At 52.1% G+C, this 24,755-nt stretch overlaps 1 protein-coding gene across 3 annotated transcripts in view; it reads right to left on the bottom strand.

Annotated features, from left to right (window-relative positions):
* The window catches only part of ubr3 (ubiquitin protein ligase E3 component n-recognin 3), a 45,486-nt gene that overhangs the window by 19,100 nt on the left and 1,631 nt on the right, over positions 1-24,755 (bottom strand). Inside the window, exons 4-30 of one of the 3 annotated variants that reach the window (XM_067252710.1) lie at positions 24,377-24,580; positions 24,201-24,241; positions 23,998-24,064; positions 23,785-23,915; positions 23,276-23,504; positions 22,702-22,881; positions 21,703-21,836; positions 21,442-21,528; positions 21,237-21,306; positions 21,003-21,088; positions 20,783-20,911; positions 20,488-20,540; positions 19,732-19,865; positions 18,805-18,890; positions 18,397-18,538; positions 17,369-17,465; positions 15,823-15,964; positions 15,623-15,727; positions 14,836-15,006; positions 12,617-13,062; positions 11,145-11,233; positions 6,998-7,147; positions 5,917-6,050; positions 5,154-5,264; positions 4,824-5,039; positions 3,703-3,839; positions 268-353 (exon numbers count right to left, since the gene is read on the bottom strand). In XM_067252710.1, coding sequence (XP_067108811.1) covers positions 268-353; positions 3,703-3,839; positions 4,824-5,039; positions 5,154-5,264; positions 5,917-6,050; positions 6,998-7,147; positions 11,145-11,233; positions 12,617-13,062; positions 14,836-15,006; positions 15,623-15,727; positions 15,823-15,964; positions 17,369-17,465; positions 18,397-18,538; positions 18,805-18,890; positions 19,732-19,865; positions 20,488-20,540; positions 20,783-20,911; positions 21,003-21,088; positions 21,237-21,306; positions 21,442-21,528; positions 21,703-21,836; positions 22,702-22,881; positions 23,276-23,504; positions 23,785-23,915; positions 23,998-24,064; positions 24,201-24,241; positions 24,377-24,580 — 3,657 coding nt within the window. The remainder of the gene's footprint in view (positions 1-267; positions 354-3,702; positions 3,840-4,823; positions 5,040-5,153; positions 5,265-5,916; positions 6,051-6,997; positions 7,148-11,144; positions 11,234-12,616; positions 13,063-14,835; positions 15,007-15,622; positions 15,728-15,822; positions 15,965-17,368; positions 17,466-18,396; positions 18,539-18,804; positions 18,891-19,731; positions 19,866-20,487; positions 20,541-20,782; positions 20,912-21,002; positions 21,089-21,236; positions 21,307-21,441; positions 21,529-21,702; positions 21,837-22,701; positions 22,882-23,275; positions 23,505-23,784; positions 23,916-23,997; positions 24,065-24,200; positions 24,242-24,376; positions 24,581-24,755) is intronic. The other 2 variants (XM_067252727.1, XM_067252719.1) reach the window with 2 other exon arrangements.

Here is a 24,755-nt window from a genome sequence, read left to right as displayed (position 1 = left end):
GTTAGGGCTGGGGGGGTACAGACAGACAGGGCTAGGGTTAGGTCATGTTGGGGTCATGTTAGGGCTGGGGGGGTACTGACAGACAGGGCTAGGGTTAGGTCATGTTGGGGTCATGTTAGGGCTGGGGGGGTACTGACAGACAGGGCTAGGGTTAGGTCATGTTGGGGTCATGTTAGGGTTAGGTCATGTTAGGGCTGGGGGGGTACTGACAGACAGGGCTAGGGTTAGGTCATGTTGGGGTCATGTTAGGGCTGGGGGGGTACTGACTGAGGCAGGAGCGCTTGGCTGCAGCACTGGCTCCTCCTGAACACAGGTTCCCCCCACGATGCACGAGTTCCAGCTCCAGGTTGGTCCTGAGGAAACACACACACACACACACATCCCTGTTAAGCAATACGTACAGCAGGCCCTGACGAACACACACACACACACACACATCCCTGTTAAGCAATACGTACAGCAGGCCCTGACGAACACACACACTCACGACACACATCCCTGTTAAGCAATACGTACAGCAGGCCCTGACGAACACACACACACACACATCCCTGTTAAGCAATACGTACAGCAGGCCCTGACGAACACACACACACACACATCCCTGTTAAGCAATACGTACAGCAGGCCCTGACGAACACACACACACACACACACACATCCCTGTTAAGCAATACGTACAGCAGGCCCTGACGAACACACACACACACACACACACATCCCTGTTAAGCAATACGTACAGCAGGCCCTGACGAACACACACACACATCCACACACACATCCCTGTTAAGCAATACGTACAGCAGGCCCTGACGAACACACACACACACACATCCCTGTTAAGCAATACGTACAGCAGGCCCTGACGAACACACACACACATCCCTGTTAAGCAATACGTACAGCAGGCCCTGACGAACACACACACTCACACATCCCTGTTAAGCAATACGTACAGCAGGCCCTGACGAACACACACACACACACACACACAAGGTAGCAGGAGGTCCATTCTAATTGAGAAACGGTGAATAACAGTCAGACTTCCAAAACCTGTAATAACCTACGATCAGGACTTACAACATCCAGCTGATGAACGGACAATCTAAACAAGTCACACAATCAGGTTACTGACGGCCTCATTTATGGTTTATTTACATTTAGCAAGATCCATACAAAATACAATCTCTAGTCAAACCTGTTATGCATCATTTGTTGCTTTGTATACATCAATACCAGACAGCATTTCCAAGGCTGAGATCCTGCACAATATGGACCTTTAGCATCAAATCAGTTTTTGTGTATAATCCCAGCTGTGGATTTCCTATGCATAGCCAAACACTTTTCACGTCACATTCCAATTTCCACAGCCAAACGGTGATGAAATTAGGCAAAAAAACAAAACATAATAAATGGATCTGGGGAGCAAATAGGTGTTACTAAAATTAGACTGAAAAAGATCTGTTTTTATTCTGCCGTCGACCCCAGCCTCCTAGGGGGGGCAAGTCCCCTGGCTTCCTGTGAGGAAAAGCAATTTCACATAGATAATGCAGCCTCTCCCAAGCTCCATCTGCCTGCTGCTGATAACCCTGCACTGTGACAGAGGAACGTTCCACCCTGCCCTGTGACAGAGGAACGTTCCACCCTGCCCTGTGACAGAGGAACGTTCCACCCTGCCCCTGTGACAGAGGAACGTTCCACCCTGCACTGTGACAGAGGAACGTTCCACCCTGCCCTGTGACAGAGGGACGTTCCACCCTGCCCTGTGACAGAGGAACGTTCCACCCTGCCCCTGTGACAGAGGAACGTTCCACCCTGCACTGTGACAGAGGAACGTTCCACCCTGCCCTGTGACAGAGGAACGTTCCACCCTGCCCTGTGACAGAGGAACGTTCCACCCTGCCCTGTGACAGAGGAACGTTCCACCCTGCCCTGTGACAGAGGGACGTTCCACCCTGCCCTGTGACAGAGGAACGTTCCACCCTGCCCTGTGACAGAGGAACGTTCCACCCTGCCCTGTGACAGAGGAACGTTCCACCCTGCCCTGTGACAGAGGAACGTTCCACCCTGCCCTGTGACAGAGGAACGTTCCACCCTGCCCTGTGACAGAGGGACGTTCCACCCTGCCCTGTGACAGAGGGACGTTCCACCCTGCCCTGTGACAGAGGGACGTTCCACCCTGCCCTGTGACAGAGGAACGTTCCACCCTGCCCCTGTGACAGAGGAACGTTCCACCCTGCCCCTGTGACAGAGGAACGTTCCACCCTGCCCCTGTGACAGAGGAACGTTCCACCCTGCCCCTGTGACAGAGGAACGTTCCACCCTGCCCCTGTGACAGAGGAACATTCCACCCTGCCCTGTGACAGAGGAACGTCACAGGGGTCGAGGCAGGGGAAGTCTGGAGGAGAGGAGGAGCAGGTGGGGGAGGGAGAGGTTGGAGGGATGGCCAGGTAACATTACATTCAGGTGCTTGTAATAAGCATTAGTTAATAGGTAATAAGGCCCTTATAAGATACTTATTAACATTAACATGGGTTAATAAGGCTTACTAACTTACTAAGGCCGTATTAGCTATTAGCTAAGGCTCAATACAAGCACCTGATCTACAGGGCTACCAGAGGGCCCTCTGAGGCACATCTCTGGGTGACAAAACTGTTGCCTACACGAGAGTCCTGTCACTTTAGGGTGGAAGGACTGCAAAGTGCCTGCTGGTGTCATTGTGTACACCATCAGGAGAACCGCCTCCTTCAGGGTGGCTTGCTCGGCTCCGAACACAGGAGCAAGCACAGCTGTGAAGAAGCACTCTGGGGAAGAAGAGGTGCTCAAAATCAGTTGGACTGGGAGCAATAAATCCATACAGTCAAGAGTGAATAAAGGGCCTGGTGAGGGGTGGCGGAGCCCGAGTCGATACCGTTTTACTGCAGGCTGAATTGACAAGGCTGCTAATGTTGCCTGGGAAGAGCGTTTCCAGAGCCGCCTCCAGCTCCTATAGCAGTGGAATCAGGAGGTATGAAGAAAGCCAATCAAGGGGGGGGGAAAAAAACCCTCTTCACAGCTCCTGAGAAACTTTCTGAAGAAATAGGGAAAAAATGCCAAGTAATCCATACGCTCGCTGTTGGTACAAAAACTGGGTAATATCCGTATCGAATTTTTTCAAAGCCTGTTCAAGCGTTCGCCCTAGAAGCTAAGAAGTTTACACAATGGAAAAGTAACAAAACAAGATGACTAAAGTGGGTCCACCAGGCTGTTTTTCTGAGGACAGCAATCAGACTACAGGGCGGCATGGTAGCATCTGAAGGAGACGGTTTTTAGTGGAGCGGGGCCACCAGGCAGGGGGTGGGGGGAGGGGGGGGGGAGGGTAGAAGGAGACCTCCCTATCTGAGCGTGGGGGACACGAGTAGAGGGTCACTAGCCACAGGGACAAGGCTCACTGAGAGATAACCCACAGTGACCACACCATCGCTCATACACCAGCCTGGAACAAACATTCAGAGGCACAGAGGCGCTAGCGCGCACACACACACACACACACTGACACTTAAAACACACAAAGCCGTAGTTCACAGAGACGAGACAGAGAAACAAACAATGTCTCGTTTAGTCTCTTGGCGTGAGACGGTTCTAAATGGAGACGCAGGCTCCATGCCAGGTGTGCATGAGTCATCCTGAGCGGTCCCAGGGGCCGGGCGGGGGGTGACTCACCTTGCTACGGAGTACATGAAGAGGAAGTCGTTGTCAGGGGAGCCAGGGTTCCTGCCGTAGTCCATGTACTTCTTCTGGGTGGTGTTCTTGATGTCCTTGATGACCAACTCCATCTCCTTGCTCAGATTCGACTCCGTCTAGGAGGAGAACGTTACGATGAAGCTTCACAGGATCCAAACAACACCTGGGACTGGAGGATGCTAGGCTAATCTGCTAGCACAACACCTGGGACTGGAGGATGCTAGGCTAATCTGCTAGCACAACACCTGGGACTGATGGATGCTAGGCTAATCTGCTAGCACAACACCTGGGACTGGAGGATGCTAGGCTAATCTGCTAGCACAACACCTGGGATTGAGGATGCTAGGCTAATCTGCTAGCACAACACCTGAGACTGGAGGATGCTAGGCTAATCTGCTAGCACAACACCTGGGACTGGAGGATGCTAGGCTAATCTGCTAGCACAACACCTGGGATTGAGGATGCTAGGCTAATCTGCTAGCACAACACCTGAGACTGGAGGATGCTAGGCTAATCTGCTAGCACAACACCTGGGACTGATGGATGCTAGGCTAATCTGCTAGCACAACACCTGGGACTGATGGATGCTAGGCTAATCTGCTAGCACAACACCTGGGACTGATGGATGCTAGGCTAATCTGCTAGCACAACACCTGGGACTGGAGGATGCTAGGCTAATCTGCTAGCACAACACCTGGGACTGGAGGATGCTAGGCTAATCTGCTAAGACACAACACCTGGGACTGGAGGATGCTAGGCTAATCTGCTAGCACAACACCTGGGACTGGAGGATGCTAGGCTAATGTGTCAGGCCAGTGTGCGTCAGCACATTGAGGGGACAACATGAGAGATGACCAAAGCAGAGTGTCATCAGGAGATGATAGATGGTTAGATATCGGTTGGTAAAAATTAGCTCAGATTGGAGTCATTTTGAACCCTTCACCGATTTCCTGAGTCTGTCTGTCTGTGAGTGAAGATGGGGATTAGGAAAGTGGAAGAGGTATGCAGGAAGTGAGGTATGCAGGAAGTGAGGTATGCAGGAAGTGAGGTATGCAGGAAGTGAGGTATGCAGGAAGTGAGTAAAGGTTTATCTGCCTTACAGTGTGACTGCTTACTGGGAAAAGGCCCAGAGTGTCCTGCTGGTCCTCCACCTCCTTGACCAACACGCTGGTGGTCTTGCTGCTGGGGGCCCGCCAGGCCCCGGCCTCCGTTCCGCGCCCCGGACGGCACGGCAGCACGCTGTTGGCGAACTGGCGGCACAGCGGGCAGGTGAACTCGCCCTTGTCCACGGAGAAGCCCTGCAGCACCTGGTCGTTCTGGGGGGAGCAAGCCAAGGCTCTCAGCCCACACGGTGAGCATTCACGAATAAGCGCGATGGTTGGGTGAAGAGGTTTTCACCACATTAGGATGTAACCTCCCCTCAGACTCACCCTCAGAGACTCCATGTAGGACTTGTGGCAGTCTATGTGCAGGGTGTGTCCGCAGGTCTGCACGTACACGCCTCCGTCCCAGCCTATAGACACCGACTGCAGGCAGGAACTCTGAAACCAGAGAGAACAACACCTTAACCACCACCCACGGGTTGCCAGGTCGAGAAAACCCTCCCTGTAGGCCACGCTCTCAAAAGATGTCCAGCTTCTCCCCGAGTGGCAGCAGAGGAGATTGGGCTTCTCCTAATGCTGACTGAACTCTTCACAGGCTGGGACTGGACATGTCGAGGTGGAGAGGGCATTTGGCTCTGCTAGGAGCTGTAAATCCTCCATGTCCTAATCCCTTTCTGCTGGAGCAGGCAGAGACGGGGGCCGGGAGGACTGATTCACCTGAACCTCAGTCAGGACAATGTGGGACACCAGACAGGATAGGAAGCCCAGTCTGTCATGACTGAGTGTGAAAGAGGCTTAGGGATGGAGAGGGCTGGGTTGGAAACGCTAGCTCGAGTGCTACATGGATCCTTTCACTCGGCAGGTCAAAGCCAATGACAATGGGAGGAGAGACACGAGGGGGGGGGGGGGAGGAGAGAAAAGCTAAGCAGAAAACAGAGTGAAAGAGATCGACAAGAAAGAAAGAGAAAAAAAAGAGAGAGAGAGGCAGGCAGGAGAAACTGAAGGACAAAAAGTCAGGCAGAGTGGGCGTGTTGTGGGAGTGCGTCAGAGAGAGAGAGAGAGAGAGAGAGAGAGAGAGAGAGAGACCTACATCTTTGAAGAAGCGCTGCATGAGGGTGAGCCTGACGTCGTGCGCCGCGCCGCACGTGTCGGCGGGGTAGACGTGCTCCTGGTCGCAGGTGGGCAGCTTCTTCGCCTGCTCGCCCCTGCAGCGGTGGCCCAACACTGCACAGCAATCAAGGAACACAGGACACGGAACGCCGTTCACTCTCACTCGTCACAAAATGAATAACGAGCTCTCAGGCGCGCTATTTATAGGTTACGCATAATATTTACATAAAATAAATCAAAGACAGTGACTGAGACGGGACCGTGTGACGGGCTCAGGCCTGCCGGCGATCCTACACAGATGTTTTTCCATTCCACGTCCGAATGGAAAGCGACGGCTGATAAATCAGATGCGGTAATGACAGCTCATTTCCAGCAACGCAGTCGCCGTAATCAGAGGCAGTGAAACCATTCTGGAGAAACGCCCAGCTGAAAATGATTACGCTGGTCTCCCGTCTGAGGAAGGGCAACGTGACAGCGTGAAATAATGAACCTTTAAATTTGTCACTTACGATTGTTTACATTGTCTTTTGATGGGACTGCGTGGGACAACAGGTGGTAGATGACATAAGGTGTACTCCCTGACCTTGAGGAGAGGAGTGCGCCGAAAACGACTTATTACTCCACTAATTGCTAATCAAACCCAACGTTTATTTTCGTGACAGTGAGTGATACTGCTCCGTTCGCAAACACGGCACAGAAATTACCTCCACGCAGCAAACCGCTCTCGAGCAACGCAACCTGGGATCAACATGAATGATGAACGACCCAATTAAAACAACAGCTAACCTGCCTATTAAGATGAGCCGTCCAATATGGCGGAGTTAAGCTTCCATGAATGACTATTTTGGTTTAATAGGCTGGACCGCTGATAGGGGAGTGGATTCTCCTATCTGTGAAATACACGACCTGTTCATTTGACTCCCCCTCCTGCTGTTTCATTAGCTGCGTGTTTAAACAGAACTACAAATCAGGACGGCGGTGTGAACAAAGCCAGGCCGTGTAGCCCATTAATCGAGGTGCGTCGGGGAGCGCGGGCGAGTGTGGGTAGTGTAGTTCCTGACCTGAGGAGGCCTGGAGCAGGACCACCAGGCCTGTGGGCCGGTCCTCTGTGGAGGGCCCGCTCTGGCCACAGATCACACAGTCATACAGGACCTCAGACTCCATCGGCTCAGACGCTCCCAGGTCCATGGCGGCTTCAGTCTCAGGAGATTCTGACAGGAAGAGACAAAGGAAACACAGGTTTACTTTGCAGTCCGTACGAAGCAGTTCATCAACATGCAGCACTGTGCACACGTCTTAGGCAGCCAAGGTTTTTGACACGAATATTGTGTCTTCATTTATTTCTTTATAATTTTGTCTTCTGTATTTGTGGGGCAGTATAAAAGTGCAATGTTGAGAACAGTTCCGTATTTTCATTTCATTATTTCTTCATGTATTCTTGCTTTAGAATATTTGTAATGCACATGTTCTGCAGGTTCGGGTGTACTGTTGTCCAAAGCTGTATGAAGTTGGGGGGACAACCACATCGGAAGAGGAAGACGAGCTTGACAAACCATGTGTAAAGAAAATCAAGAAAAACTGAACCCCCCCCCCCCCCCCAAAGCATTAGGCGGTAATGTTGTGTGAAGCTCTCCTCCTCTGGGCAGGCTAAAACACTGAGGCGAGAAAGCTCCATTAGAGTGAGAGGATCGTGGTCACTCCAAGATACACTCGCTCTCAGGGAAATAACACCATGCTCAATTAGGTCGTTCTTCCCTGCTTCACACCAGCTTGATGACAAGCTGTGTTACAATGACGGCCCCCAGTCTGGCCTGGTCTGCTAGGAAAAAAAGGGGATTTTTCTAAATGGTCTAATAAAGAAAGGGTTCAAAGGCTAGCTATTAAAAGAAGTAAAAGAGTCCCTTTATCAGGACAAAATAAGGTCTCTTCCTGCTTCTGTCATGTTTCACGAGCACTCTGCCTTACATAGCCTTAGCTTTCCTCGAAAATCCCTCCCTATTCTGTGGTGCACAGAAAAGAATTATTTGGAGAGCCTGGCTGTATCAATATGTACTGTAGAAATGCAACTCAGTTCCCTGCTTACTGACACATCGCCAGAAATTAATGACTGATGTGAAATTAGTTTTAAATGTTAAAGACTGCGTTCTATGTGAGCAGTAAATATCGTGGCGAAATGTCAACCTGTGTTGGAATTGATTTATCGCTTTTTTTGGGGGACAAATGTGATCTCGAGAGAGAGGTGGTCATGTCCTGGGGGAAATGGAAACTGTTTGTGTTAGATGTCAACGCAAGAGCTTTAGCCTTGGGCTATCAGTGTACCCAGCCGCTCTGGGTAAGGTGTGTGTGTGTGTGTGTGTGTGTGTGTGTGTGTGTGTGTGTGTGCGTGTGTGTGTGAGGACGCACAGGGGACAAGGGCTCCACTGTTACTATAAGGGACTTGTGACATTCATGTTTTTCCGTCATCACACAGACGTGATGACGCCTGCAGTGAATCTAGACTTTGATTGCTTTTTGTCGACTGGTGTTTGGAGTCACAGGGAGTCTGAGGTGCCTTTATATGCCACACTGGCCGCACCGGAGGGTCTGTCTCATTTGTATAATATGAAATATTATTTCTGTATACACATTAACCTCAAAGTCATTGTCAAGCACTGAAGAAAAAAAAAAGCCAAGCCATTTCTGGTCAAAGCAGATGCTCACAACATCTGTTACTATACACGAGTCAAATCCATAAATGCTCTGAAACTATTATGGCATCCCAAATCCCATTTCTGGTATACGAGCATTCCAACAGGACTCCCTCAAGTGGCACATGACCTAACCTGCAAGCCACACTAGAAAACAACTCGAAAGGGGACATGAGCAGAAGCTAATGCATGAAACACAAGACCCTGTTTACAGCCTGATCTTGGCTTTGCCACAGAGCATTCAGCTCTGAAGCCAAAGAGCCCAGGAGAGATTCATGTTTGAACAGATGCTTCTGCAGTCGGACCAATCTGCCTTGTTAAAATTCCAGAGCAAATATTTATATCCCCTATGACCTTTGATTCAATCTGGGAAACAAATGTAGCTCGCCAAAAGACCTGGGCCCATCCTTTAAACTGATAAGATGGAAACACTAATGTAGAAAAAGCTTCAGCACGTCAGCTGGGACACGTGCTGACGGATGAGGCTACACACACACACACACACACACACACACACACACACACACACACACACACACACACACACACACACACACACACACACACACACACACACACACACACACACACACACACACACACACACACACACACACACACACACACACACACACACACACACACACACACACACACACACACACACACACACACACACACACACACACACACACACACACACACACACACACACACACACACACCGCTCTGCAGGGTCACACACACACACTGCTTTGCAGGGTGTGTTTGGGCCCCTACATTTCAGCTGCATCTTCCAGATCTGGAATATAGCAGATTTTACTGACTCAGCAGCCTGGAATATAATCTGTAAGTATAATTCTACCGGTAAGGGGGAGGGGGGGGGACTACATAACGCAGGGGCCAGGTGTCAATTCAGGCCTGGGACATTTCCTGCATGTCCTCCCCTCTCTCTCTCTCTCTTTCTGCATTCCTTTCTCTCTCTCTCTCTCTCTCTCTCTCTCTCTCTCCAACTGTCTCGATCAGTAAAGCTGAAAATAGGTTGAAATAAAAGTATCTGTAAGGGGCCGTTTCTGACTTCCAGGCTGGTGGAGGGTCTGTGAAGCCGGCAGGCTGGAGCCAGGGGGCGGCGAGGAGCATCGCCTGCCCTGCAGGCTGGAGCCAGGGGGCGGCGAGGAGCATCGCCTGCCCTGCAGGCTGGAGCCAGGGGGCGGCGAGGAGCATCGCCTGCCCTGCAGGCTGGAGCCAGGGGGCGGCGAGGAGCATCGCCTGCCCTGCAGGCTGGAGCCAGGGGGCGGCGAGGAGCATCGCCTGCCCTGCAGGCTGGAGCCAGGGGGCGGCGAGGAGCATCGCCTGCCCTGCAGGCTGGAGCCAGGGGGCGGCGAGGAGCATCGCCTGCCCTGCAGGCTGGAGCCAGGGGGCGGCGAGGAGCATCGCCTGCCCTGCAGGCTGGAGCCAGGGGGCGGCGAGGAGCATCGCCTGCCCTGCAGGCTGGAGCCAGGGGGCGGCGAGGAGCATCGCCTGCCCTGCAGGCTGGAGCCAGGGGGCGGCGAGGAGCATCGCCTGCCCTGCAGGCTGGAGCCAGGGGGCGGCGAGGAGCATCGCCTGCCCTGCAGGCTGGAGCCAGGGGGCGGCGAGGAGCATCGCCTGCCCTGCAGGCTGGAGCCAGGGGGCGGCGAGGAGCATCGCCTGCCCTGCAGGCTGGAGCCAGGGGGCGGAGTGGAGCATCGCCTGCCCTGCAGGCTGGAGCCAGGGGGCGGCGAGGAGCATCGCCTGCCCTGCAGGCTGGAGCCAGGGGGCGGCGAGGAGCATCGCCTGCCCTGCAGGCTGGAGCCAGGGGGCGGCGAGGAGCATCGCCTGCCCTGCAGGCTGGAGCCAGGGGGCGGAGTGGAGCATCGCCTGCCCTGCAGGCTGGAGCCAGGGGGCGGAGTGGAGCATCGCCTGCCCTGCTGGACGGCCACAGACGCAGGGCTAACTGGTACCCACCAGCCCCGGGCCTCACAGCAGCTCCGGATCACAGGGAACATTATTCATCCACTAACCACAGTGTGTCAGGGTGGCCCCTGGGAGCCCGGCCCCTCCATTAGTGCTGTGATCCGCTGTGCCCTCAGCCAGCACGGCCCCCCGGGGCCCCCGAGGAGCGCTGCCCTCTCAGGCCTCCTAACCAGCGGCCCCCAGGGACCGGGCCAGCTCAGGGCCGCTGTCACCTTGCCACACTCAGGCAGGGCACTGATGGCTATATTTGAGCCCACAGCTCCTCCTCTCCTTCAGGGACTCAGTAGAACAGGTGCACAGTGTCCTCAGAAGGACGTTCAGAATAGGGGGCCGTTTTAGCGGTAACATGGTTTTATAATCGAATCTAGTCTAAAACGTTTAAAACAATTCACCCAAAAGTAGCACACAAACGATCAAATAAATGTGTTTTATGTGTTCCTCCCGTGCTCTGAACAGCTAGCAGAAGAGGAAGCTCTGCTGCCTGGGATATGAGTGATACCGCTGGACTGCTGGAGCCTGTTCTTACCCACGTCCATGGCCGTCTCCATGAAGCTCTTCTGCCTGGAGGCAAACTCAGCCAGCAGCTTCTGCTGCCTCTCCCGGGCTCGCTGGCGCCTGGAAGGGAAACACACGGCCACGTTAAGACAGGCCCGCGTTAAGACAGGCCCGCGTTAAGACACGCCCGCGTTAAGACAGGCCCGCGTTAAGACACGCCCACGTTAAGACACGCCCGCGTTAAGACAGGCCCGCGTTAAGACACGCCCGCGTTAAGACACGCCCGCGTTAAGACGTGCCCGACGGCCCACCCCCGAATGAACGCTCTGGAGGACACCGTCGCCGCATGACCACGGCATCATGCTTATCCACGGGGAGATCATCGCCATAGCAACAGCTTCCTTGGGAAGTGTCTCTATAGTGTACTGTATTTAGAGGGTTTAACAGAAAAGTCTCAGTGAAAATCCCCCTCCCCCCCCCTCCCAGGGCTACAGGTACACTAGCTGACACACAAAACAAGCATCCCACAACTTCCACAAGGTTACATGTGGTTGTTAGCTAGCCGTTGCTAACAGCTGAAACAGCAGCCGGTGCAGGCTGGAGGGGCGCGGGGCCGACGGGAAAATAGAGACCCTTAATAACAAGACGTAAACAAACCCTGACAGGAGGGCCACAGCCCAGCGCTTACACCCTGACAGTCCTGGGGGCGGGGGGCGAGGCGGGGGCTGGCGGCGCGCCCAGTTGGCCGTGAGAAAGGGGCGGCACCCCCCCCCCCCCCCCAGTTCTTTAACTGCTATTCGTTGGCTGTGGGCGGTTGCCGTGGTAACGGCGGCAGTGCTCACGCACGGGAAGGATGCCACCTTTGTCTTTGTCGGCAGGTCGAGTCAACCTCAAAAATAGGTCATCATGGAGCGCTCATAGCCCATTCCATCATCGTTAGAGGGGGGAGGAGACAGAGGGGGGCTGGTGGAGGCGGGGGGGGGGGGAGAGGAACCACCAAATCACATCGGATTCATCTTCATTGCGAAAACTGACAATCTCCAGTCTGCAGGAGAGCGCTGGTTTGATGCTGAATTCAAAAGGTACGGGCTTGGAGCCATAGTTGTACCAGCTACATCAGGAGAGATATGGGCCAAAGGCCCACCCTTCTTTTACTCTCAAGCCGGGTTTCTGTTAATCACAACCTCTGGGGTCATTTCAGTTGTATCCTTTATTGCACTAAAAGGATCTCTCTGACAGCTTTCATCTGATCTACAAGTCATATCCGCCCAGCACGGCACTTACACCACTTTGGCTCTAAGCCCTTACAATCTACCCTTCTCTGAAGGAGCCCTCGGACAAGAATGGATTCAATGAATAAATATCACGTTGTGGCAATTAATATAAGCTAATAGGAGATCACGACTCCTAATGGCTGTGTTTAGGTGCGGTCTAATGATTGATAAACAGATCCTGGTCTTAAGGGAGGTTGTGACAGTACTTCCTGCAGGCCGAGCCCCTCACCTCTCCTCCTTGTCCATGGTCTTCTTGTCGGAGGGGCTGTTCTTCTTCGGTGGTACCGGAGGACACACCTTCCCGCAGATCTCCTGGATGCAGCGCCGGCTCTGGCGGCTGCGCGTGGCCGCCTTGGTGAGGATGCGCTCGATGGCGGTGATGCCGTCCCCGTGGGCGTGGCGCCCCGTGTCCATGTCCTCCAGCCAGGTGGCGGACAGCGCGCTCTGCTTGGCCGACAGCTTCTGGTGCAGCTTGACGAGCAGGGACACCATGCTCTCACGGATCTCCAGGATCTCCGTGACCAGCTGGGGGGGCGTGCCGGGCGGGACCCAGCGGGTGGACGAGCTCTTGGGCCGGGCCGACTGGCTGGCCTCGGTGCTGCTGCGGTTGATGATCTCCTGGAACTTCCTCCTGCGCTCCGCCACCAGGCTGAAGACCTGCGCCTCCCGCAGGTTCTGCACGACGGACACACACACACACACACACACACACAGAGAGAGAGGTTATGTCAGGGCAGATCCAGGACCACGCTTCCCATCATCCCCCGGGGCGCTAGGAGGTCAGGCCGAACACCTGCGCCTCCCGCAGGTTCTGCACGCCAACGACACACGGCACAGGAAGTGATGTCACACGGGGCAGGTCCAGGACCATGCGGAGGACACCATGCACATCTCCAAATCATCTCACAAACCATGGCTGTTTAGTAGACACAGAGATGGAGGGAGCAAGGAGGAATTGCTCCAGTCATCATCTTTCCTTCTTGTTCCCCCCATCCTAATCTGAACCCCGTCTCTAAACAAGAGCCTGGACAGGCTAGTGGGTCCGACACACACACACACACACACACACACACACACACACACACACACACACACACACACACACACACACACACACACACACACACACACACACACACACACACACACACACACACACACACACACACACACACACACACACACACACACACACACTCTCTCTCTAGTGAAATTACAACTTCACTGACAGCCCATCCAGCCCTGATGCATCCCGACTCTGACGATAATAATATGCCAGTCCTTCAGTTTTAGACAGGCACGGCACACATATCAAAGTCAAATTAAATTCCCATTATACAAATCCAGCTGACTTCTCAAGTACCTGTCCTGAGAGTGCTGGCTCATGCTCATGGGGAACATTTCAAATCATCCTGCCCAAACCCAAGACAAGTCTTTGAAGGATGGCAGTGACCTGACCCAGCCTGGGAACCAGGCCGCTGTTAAATAAACATACATCATACAGCCCAGTCATGGCTCCATCCATCACACTGACATGCAGTTAAAAAGCATTTACCCAGGCTCACATTATACACTGAATTAGTTTCAGCCGTTGAGAGGGGGGGGGGGGGGGGCGAGGGCCCATCAGAGCACAGCAGTGTACACAACACAACACACACGCACCATGGGAGACTTTCACCGTCGTATCAATATAGCGACAATTATATAGTAAAACACACGGGCATATAAACACACACACAGGGGAAAAGGAAAACAAAGGTTTGGAGAGGCCGATGCGACCAGAACAGCACACCACCACCAGAGTCTGTGAACACAGACCATGTCTGGTTAGAGGACAGGAGACAGCACACTGAGATGCAAGAGGCTACCTCTCTCCAGTTCCCTGTCAGCCGTCTGGAGTTCTGTGGGACGAAAAGCAACCAAAACGATATGCACGGGAAGACTACTTCTAGAACATACAACCACCTTACGTCTCAAATTCCCTCGTCTTCACAGAGGTGACAGGCTGAGCACTGCTCCTGCCACCAGCACATTACAGGCTGTTTTCTCAGACACAGATTAAGCCTTAGTCTAGGACTAAAACATCGAATTCAATAGAAAACTGCATTGAGCTTGTTTGTTTAGTCCTAGACCAGGTTTCGCGTCTGCGAAACCAGCCCTACATGTTGTAACCTCCATGTAGAGATACGTAGCGGTTTCTACAGTTTCCCCCTGTGTCCCAGGACTCCAGTTCCCCCCTGTGTTCCAGGACTCCAGTTCCCCCCTGTGTTCCAGGACTCCAGTTCCCCCCTGTGTCCCAGGACTCCAGTTCCCCCCTGTGTCCCAGGACTCCAGTTCCCCCTATGTCCCAGGACTCCAGTTCCCCCCTGTGTCCCAGGACTCCAGTTCCCCCCTGTGTCCCAGGACTCCAGTTCCCCCTGTGTCCCAGGACTCCAGTGCAGAGCGTACCTGGCTGAAGGTGGAGGCCTCTGCGCTGGTGCTGGGAGGGGGCTCCTTCTTCACCTCCGGGGCCGTCTCGGGCACCCGCACCCTCACGAAGTTGATGACGTGGTGAAGGTTGGTCAGCAGGTTGGTGCCGGGGAACCAGCTGTCGTGGCAGTGCTCCTCGATGCAAGGCTCCTGCAGCACACACACACACACACACACACACAGCACGCACACACACACACACACAGGACGTCACCCGACAGGAACTACACCGGGAATAATGACACTTCAAAAATTTTTGGCTTAAATAAGTAAATAAAACTGCGATAAAAAAAACTGGGGATTTCTTGAAATATGATGTGATATTTAGGCCTTTTAATACATTTTCTTAAATCTAATAATCCTTTACTTTGACACAAGATGATCCATCTTTACCAAATAATACAGCATCTTAAAAACCTTTTGAAATGTCAAAAAAGCTTGCTTTATCTGAGATATGACTGCAAACAAGATTTCAAACCTCTTCAATTAACAAGATATTCAAGACGCATTGTCTAAAAACAAGTCCGTATATCTCACTGAAATGTTACTTATCGACAAATATACTTGATGAGATTTGGATGTTTCGCAGTGAACATGCTTCAGTCGAGCCGCAAACCCGACCACGACACCACACAACATCGGGGACGCATAAGAGAGATGATATATGTGGAACATCCTGACGAATCTTTACATAGCAGACCCAGGGAAATGAAACACTGCTAACCAAACCCAACAGCCAAACCCCCCCTAATGTCCCAGAGTTCACCTCCTCCTCCTTGTCCTCCTGCACCATGTTGTCCAGGCCCAGCTCGATGAGGTACAGCACCATGCACAGGACGTGCTCCGACATGTTCTGGTGGTCCATCCAGATCTAAACCCCAACCAGACAAGTGATTAGAGACCGGCTGACTGCCTGGCTGGCTGCACAGTAGGACGGGAGGAGAGGCGGGTGTTTAGACGGCTCACCTTGTAGAGCAGGGTGAAGATGACAATGTGAAGGGTTTTGCAGTGCAGCAGTCTGGCCAGGCCTTTGTAGCACGGATGCAGAGGGGTCCTCTCCTTGTAGGGCGGCCACGGGTTCCCTGTGTGCATCCCTGACTGCTTCAGACTGGAAAGAACACACAACCCATTCCATATGGTCAATTCATCAGACGCGGGCCACGTATATCCGCGCGACGCTGGCCCGATGATTAGGGTGACGCTGAATACTCTGGAGAGCGAGCGTCTGCACAGCAGAGCAGGCCGCGCTCTGGACAGACTCTCACTCTATTAGCGATGAAAGGAACGTGCTTACATCAAAACGGGGCCGGCCTGACAGGCAATCCATCACATTCAAACAGTGTGAACAAGTAACACAAGGCTGATATCACAGACTGCACGAGGAGGGGGGGGGGTGGGGTGGGCGCGCAACTTCACGATGTTTCAAGGAGAAACGTGCTTGTGTGTCGAGCTAAAGCTTCGTCAATGTCAGAGCGATCCAGGGCGTTTCACTTCCCAGAACAAGGGTGTTTCTAACACAGGCCATACGGGATGAAACGGCGACGTTATTTCGGTTGAGTTGAAGATAACGTATTAAAGAGAAACAGAGAATCCATTAAGCAAGTAATCTCCCACCACCAGTGAACTGCCATTTCACAGAGACAAGAGCAAGCAGGGGTGGGATCTCTCGGTTCTGCCCAGCATGCCCACTTATCCCAGAGATCTTCAGGAAATTAACCTCACTTGCTATCTCCTTCACCCCAACAGACAAGTTTGTCTTCTCTGGCTTCTAAACTACATCTTACAAGGAAGGATTTCCTCAATTCTATTACACTCTGGCTTGATTTATAGATTTTGTCCTCGACAGCCAACTAATTGGAACCAACATATGGGGCCAACCCTTCTTATCCCGGAGCGGGGGGGGGGGGGGGGGGGGGCAAGCTGGAGGGAACAGCCACCCTGAGCCTCAGGACCAGAGTGTGTGGGGGGGGGGGGCGATCAGGAGGGAACAGCCACCCTGAGCCTCAGGACCAGAGTGGAGGGGGGGGGGGGGGCGATCAGGAGGGAACAGCCACCCTGAGCCTCAGGACCAGAGTGGAGGGGGGGGGGCGATCAGGAGGGAACAGCCACCCTGAGCCTCAGGACCAGAGTGGAGGGGGGGGGGGGCGATCAGGAGGGAACAGCCACTATGAGCCTCAGGACCAGAGTGTGGGGGGGGGCGATCAGGAGGGAACAGCCACCCTGAGCCTCAGGACCAGAGTGGAGGGGGGGGGGCAATCAGGAGGGAACAGCCACCCTGAGCCTCAGGACCAGAGTGTGGGGGGGGGGGGGGGGCGATCAGGAGGGAACAGCCACCCTGAGCCACACACACACACAGTCAAGTTAGACGGAACAGGAACAGAGAGTTCAATCCTGATGAAGACCATTCATGTGTTTCCTGTGAATCAGTCTGTGAATGTGTCCTGGCCCTGCAACGCGGCACCCATTTTCAAGAAGAAGATTCACACAAAAAAAAAAATTGGTGTTCACTTACAATGCAGAGTATCTGTCCATGGCAGACTGGACATCACGCCGGTACACGGTTCTGAGGATCACCATGATGGGGTCAAACTCCTTCTCCCACACCTCCGCTGGCAGGGGGGAAAACACACATCTGTTTAGTAACCCCGGCTGATAAGTTGCAACAACGAAAAGATATTCCTCCAGTTCAAAACGTGGCGTTAGGCTGCCCCCAAGTGGCACGTGTAGCACACAAGCTCAAGTCGCCCACACACACGTCCTCCCACACTTACCCTATGACACCAGCAGTTTGCTGCCTCCTACAACCAATTGTGTGCAAGTCAAATATTCTCAACGCTTCAACACATCTCTATCCCACGCCGGCCCACAGAACAATCACATCATCTCCGCCTGAGCCACAGCAACCGTGGAACAATACCACGGCAACCGTGGAACAATACCACGGCGCCGTCTTTATAATTAGAACCCATTTGAGACTGGACCGAGGCCAGATGGGGGCGACCTCTTGTACGCTTCAATCTGCTTCAGAATCACAGGGCTGATATGAGGAGGACGAAAGCTAATGAGGCAGATCCTTCTCTGCTATCACAGAGAGACCATTTCTCATAACAGCCACAGACTTACCCGGGGGTCTGGGGCCAAGGCAATACCCTATGTTGGGTAACAGAGAGAGACTAAGGGTTCATAGGACAGGACTACTTCCAAACATGAGCACAGCAGGGAGTATTCCAGAGACACCACAGGTGTGCTGGAGTTCTGTGAGCTGTGCAGCTCTAGAAGACCAGTATTGGCCCTTGTGCCACAGCCCACTGTACAGCAGAGATGCCCTCTTCAGACAGAGGAGGGCAGTAGTTCTGTCCGACATCAAGGTGCTTCACCTGTTGATCTGTTACGAGGTTAAGGACAGCTAGCGCACGTCACCAGCAATGTTCCCTCTAAATGTTTTCCCCGCACTGAGCAAATAGAAATGTGTCTATTTGGCCCTAATCAGGCCCTGTCTGTCAGCGTGCGGAGGGGCTGTAGGGGGGCTGGACTTGGTACCTTTAGGCGTGTACATGCCCTGCTGCATGGAACCCCCCGGTTCAAACACGGGGGCTTTGAAGTCCGCCACGGCCGACAGCATGTCCTCGAAGCTGCAGCTGCCGGGTACGATCCCACTCTTGGGGTTGGGATTCTCAGGAATCTGCAAGCGTACTTAAGGAGAAGCGCGGGAATTTCTCATCGGGGATGAATGAAGTTGTATCTAATCGAATGTACGGTAAACCTACTCATAATTAGCACACACACGTATGTATGTTTGGCCTTAATATACATCTCCCACATTTATACATGATATAATGGTTTGTATACACACACACACATTCATGAATGATGTGTCTGCATGGGGGCAGGATGTGCTGTAAGTGAATGAGACCGTGTTCCTTTGCGACAGGAAGCGGTGGAGGATACGAGGTCGAGCAGGGAACTGTGGGTGCGGTCGTTCATACACAGCTGAGAGACCATCTCTGCCCGGAGGATCTCATCATCTCCCATGCCTGTGAAGAAGAGAGGCCCAGTCATCACACACACCAGCGCCCCAGTCATCACACACACACACCAGCGTCCCAGTCATCACACACACACACCAGCGTCCCAGTCAGGACACACACACCAGCGCCCCAGTCATCACACACACACACACCAGAGTCCCAGTCAGGACAGACACACCAGCACCCCAGTCATCACACACACACACACCAGCGCCCCAGTCATCACACACACCAGCGCCCCAGTCATCACACACACACACACCAGAGTCCCAGTCAGGACAGACACACCAGCACCCCAGTCATCACACACACCAGCGCCCCAGTCATCACACACACCAGCGTCCCAGTCAGGACACACACACCAGCGCCCCAGTCATCACACACACACACACCAGAGTCCCAGTCAGGACAGACACACCAGCACCCCAGTCATCACACACACCAGCGCCCCAGTCATCACACACACCAGCACCCCAGTCATCACACACACCAGCGCCCCAGTCATCACACACACCAGCGCCCCAGTCAGGACAGACACACCAGCACCCCAGTCAGGACAGACACACCAGCACCCCAGTCATCACACACACACACACCAGAGTCCCAGTCAGGACAGACACACCAGCGCCCCAGTCAGGACAGACACACCAGCACCCCAGTCATCACACACACACACACCAGCGCCCCAGTCAGGACAGACACACACACACAGCAGCTTAGAAGGGAATCACCAAGCCGCTGGGTGATGTGGCTTTGTCCCCAATGTGATTTCATTCACGCCCACCCCGCCGAGTCACTCCTGTGAAAACACTCTGTTCTCTAACAGAGAGATGCTTCTAGAACGTACCGAGGTGGATGCGGAGACTGGATAGGATAACCAGGAAGGTCAGAGCCCCCTCCAGCATGGGTCTCTCCTGCTCCGAGTCCAGAACAGCGTTCTGATGCTGAGACGCCATGGTGAGCAGGTCGACCACCTTGAACCTGAGGACGGGGGAGGAGCCAGGCTTCAGACACGGCCTTTATGTTAGGTTACACTAAGGGGGAGGAGCCAGGCTTCAGACACGGCCTTTATGTTAGGTTACACTAAGGGGGAGGAGCCAGGCTTCAGACACGGCCTTTATGTTAGGTTACACTAAGGGGGAGGAGCCAGGCTTCAGACACGGCCTTTATGTTAGGTTACACTAAGGGGGAGGAGCCAGGCTTCAGACACGGCCTTTATGTTAGGTTACACTAAGGGGGAGGAGCCAGGCTTCAGACACGGCCTTTATGTTAGGTTACACTAAGGGGGAGGAGCCAGGCTTCAGACACGGCCTTTATGTTAGGTTACACTAAGGGGGAGGAGCCAGGCTTCAGACACGGCCTTTATGTTAGGTTACACTAAGGGGGAGGAGCCAGGCTTCAGACACGGCCTTTATGTTAGGTTACACTAAGGGGGAGGAGCCAGGCTTCAGACACGGCCTTATGTTAGGTTACACTAAGGGGGAGGAGCCAGGCTTCAGACACGGCCTTATGTTAGGTTACACTAAGGGGGAGGAGCCAGGCTTCAGACACGGCCTTATGTTAGGTTACACTTTTCAAGATTGAGTAAATAGAAAAGTGGTACCTCTCGAATACAGAGGAGATGAAGTAGTCTGGATCGAGTCTTGATGCACAAACCTGGAAATAAAAGACATTTAATTGTGCTACATTACTACAATACTGACAATCGGAAAACGAGGCAGGTTGAATAAATAAATAAATAGAAATCTTCAACCTTTAAAATATAAAACCTTTTACTCCTCTGGAAAGCATCCTTGGGTGTGTGAAAGACGCAGTAGAAATGTGAACCTCCTCATTATTACGATGAAGTATAGTACACTGCTTTAGTCTCCGTGAGAGGGTGGTGTGTCTAGACCTACCTGGAGCAGGTAGATGTCTGGGTCGATCATGGAGTTGCAGAAATGAGACTGGACGTAGGTCATGGCCTGTCCTTTAATCTGCAGGCCGTTCCTCACCCACATGTTGCTGTGGACCTCAGACAGGCTCGCCTAGGGGGGGGGGGAAACAACACGCTGTCAAGCTCCATCTCTAACAGGGGAACTGACACTGGACAGGGCACTGAAGCCTCCAGCGCTGCACCTGGATCTGAAGAGGATGGACCATGATCTTCATCAGCATCTCCTGGTCTGGGAGAAGGCTATCCAGGTCCAGGCCCTGGCACTTCACTGCCTGCGGGGCACAAGAACCACATAACACGCGTGTCAACATGACACGTTTAGGTCAGGCGTGTCATATGTGTGATAGCATGTCGTGTATTCAGAGCCAGGTTATCGCACGGTGATACTGTTCCTAGTGAGGGTCATTTCATCAGACTTGCCTTGCTGAGGAACATGGCATAGTAGCGGTGCAGTGGAAGGTGAAAGGTCACCTGGTTTGGAGCCGGCTGGAGAGAGAGAGACGACAGGTCAGAGGAGAAGGAGGAGGATAAGGAGAAGAGGAGGAGGAGGAGGAGGAGGGCTGTTTGTCAACACAGATGCAGACACAGTGTTTCCTAAAATGGGCTCCATCTCAGACCTACCTCATCCACAAAGCCGATGGCATCTAACCAGATCTGCAGGGTCTCCAAGCAGTAGCGCACCACTGTTTTAGTGTATTCCTGCGTCTCCTGCACACACACACGTGAACCCAACGTTAGGAAGTCATCAAAACAATCCGACAACACAGAACAAGAGCCCACGGGGTTGATAAGCAGAGCGCTGTTGTCCACGTGGTATTTGTATACATGACGTGGACGTGAGCACACCAGCTCAATGTGAGGAGAGAAAGGGATTAGACTTACTTTGACTTTGCAGTGTGTTAACAAGCCCCACATGGGCTGTGCACAGGCCTCCAATTCAGCTGCGAAGGCTGCATAGTACGTCTGGGACTCAAACTCCACGTGCTCATTCAACTCCCGCTTATTCAAGTTCATACCTAGAGGGAACAGGAGGGGTTCAGGGCTCGCCACTGCATTCAGGAAGAGTTCTGGTTGCTAGGTTTTTTATTTACGCGAGCTACCTCGGAATCTCAAACTAAGAAATGTGCAAACCTGTTCACCGTGTTTCTTGAAAGCCAGATCAAATCTGTCATGAGAGGATCCCTTGTAAGCAAGGGAAGTGCTAACAGCACATCGCTAACAGCACATACAGTGACATAGTGGCACTCTGCACCGAGCCTGAGTAAGGGGACACTCGGGTTCACAGTGTTTGAGGTTGAGAGCAATTTTTAGAGCCGTGGTTTGACTACACATGACGGTGTGCAACACACACTGCTCATACAGAGACAGCCAGTCACGTCTGATTCATCTCTATTAGTGTCACTGTTGGTGTCATACGGCAAGTTCCAAATCACAGTGAAAAACTGTGTGCCAAATATGGATTTTGCAGGAGGAAGACAAAAATAAATCCATTCCACAAGCAAACAGTTTGGCTACTATTAAAATGAATAACAATGTGATGCAATATTGGAGGTTTAGATTCAGACGTCGTCTCCTACAGCCATGACTTGCACTTCTTTATCAGCGACATTATCAATAGTGATACAGAATCACTGAAGTTGTATCATATCAATTACATTGGTGCCCATAACTGTTATAATCTGCTAACAATGAATCATTTTCAAGACATGACTCATCTTGAACACAGCGGTAGCACCCAACAACAATTCCTGAATAACAGGTATGGTGGTTAGGTGTTAGCAATGCTAGTTAGAAAGGGTTAATCACCGTCATATCGAAAACAATATGTCTACCAAAGCTATGTCAATTCAGACACTTAATTTAATAAGGATTTCAATTTACCTTGAAAAAAGGACACGAATGTCATCCACAGCATGAGCAGGGAATGGTCTTCCAGGAACTTCTTTGCTACACTTTGGTGTGAGAGAATATTGATGAAGTCGCTAACTAAAGGCCAGTAGGTGTTGTTCTTCAGCAGAGCCTCTCCACAGTTCACCACCACGTGGCGACTGTTCTCTTCATCTGAGAGAGAGAGAGAGAGAGAGAGAGAGAGAGAGAGAGAGACAGAGAGAGAGACACAGAGAGAGAAAGACAGAGAGAGAGACACAGAGACAGAGACAGAGAGAGAGACAGAGACAGAGACAGAGAGACACAGAGACAGAGAGAGATTGAGAGAGACAGAGACAGAGAGAGCAATGGGCAACAGGACAGAATCATAAGATGACATCAAACTAGATTTCTATCAATATTCAGTGTTTCTCTAGCAAACAAAACCAACACACTCTCCTTTAACAGACAAATCCCACAACGACAACCTTGATTTATGTCACAATATTCTCAGATAAACAAAACCATTAACAGCCTCATCCCACATGTGAAATCCTGAAAACCTACTGGCCGTTCCAACACAGCTCACCTTGAAGTTCACTTTTGATAAGGCAACTCTCCATCATGTACAGGAGCACAGTGACCATGATGTCCAGCAGCTGGCACTCCTCAGTCACGTGACGCGCCAGCTCCTCGTTACTGAACAGCTGGACACTGATATGGACGATCCGATTGGACATGGTGTCGGACTCATGGCTCTTCATCAGTGTTTTCATAATGAATGCGTAATGTTGAACAAATGTTTTCGTAAAGGTGATCTAAAAAGACAAAAGAATGGGGGTAATGTGACCAAGACACCACTAGAAACAAGGGTTCCACCCTCCGCAAAATGTGGTTGCTTAAGAAATAATTTACAGATGTCAGTAAAAGATAGCATGTGATGAGTTGATGTTATCTAAACATTAATTCATTCATTCCAGGATTGTTCCACAATACTGAGGTCAAACATATTACAATACTGACAATCAGAAAATTAGGCGGGTAAAAATAAAATAAAAAATAATTTAAATCTTCATCCTTTAAAAAAATGTAACCTACCTTGTAGTCTTGATCTGGCAGCATGTTAAGTAGGAAGGTAACCATCTTCTGTGGAAACTCATACTTAATTGTCCAAAACAGTAACTCCTCCAAAAAGCATTTGTGTTTTAGAGAGTCCATTATGGATGGATCTTTGGACAACAACGAAAAACATATTAGTACAACGACTCACTAAAACTACCAGTGAAAGTCTATGGCGGCAGCCAAGCCTACCTTTGGTGGTACTGCTGAGTTTTACCCTCTTCCTCTGACCAACACACTGCCCGCCATCTTGATCCTCCTTTCAACAGACAAACTCATCAGCAACTAAACTGCTGGAAATACATCTAGGGCAGCCACATGACCCATTACTCTACTGCTTTTACATTTGGAGAAATGTTCAACTAAGAAAAAATGCTTGTGTACAGTACGCATACCTCTTTATTTGAGTCATCGGGGCTAGCTGGTGCTGTGGCCCCTATGAGGGGAAGAAACAGGTACAACATTTAGCCCCTCAATCCCATATCAAATCCAATAACGAGGCCCTGTTCTCACAGAACCATACTGATCATGTCTGCCCTCGTGTGTTAAGACTGGAGAGACACTACGGTACCTAGGAGCCCCAGAGCCCCGGCCGTGGCCCCGGCCTCGGCCCCAGCCCCGGCCTCGGCTCCTGGGGGAGGTTCTGCTGCCCCAGCCTGGGCCCCGGCCCCGGCCCCAGCCCCAGCCTTCTCCTCTGAAGACACCAGGCCTGAGTTCTTCAGTGCAGACAGGTACTTCTCATAGTTATTTTTAGCATAAACATTCTCTTCTTGACCTTAAAAGAACAGGAAAAGAAACTTGCTGGGTATTTGTTTAACCAACAGACAGACTTAACAACCTTAAGAATAATGGCCAGTCATCACATGGACATTAAACAGGACCTGTTGTACACAAAAACTGTAGCAAGTCCTACAACGAACAGTGGTACAGTATCCTGTGCCAATCACAGG

The sequence above is a fragment of the Osmerus mordax genome, chromosome 2 (assembly GCF_038355195.1).
Source record: "Osmerus mordax isolate fOsmMor3 chromosome 2, fOsmMor3.pri, whole genome shotgun sequence".
NCBI lineage: Eukaryota > Metazoa > Chordata > Actinopteri > Osmeriformes > Osmeridae > Osmerus > Osmerus mordax.
This window is presented reverse-complemented; position numbering and strand designations above follow the sequence as displayed.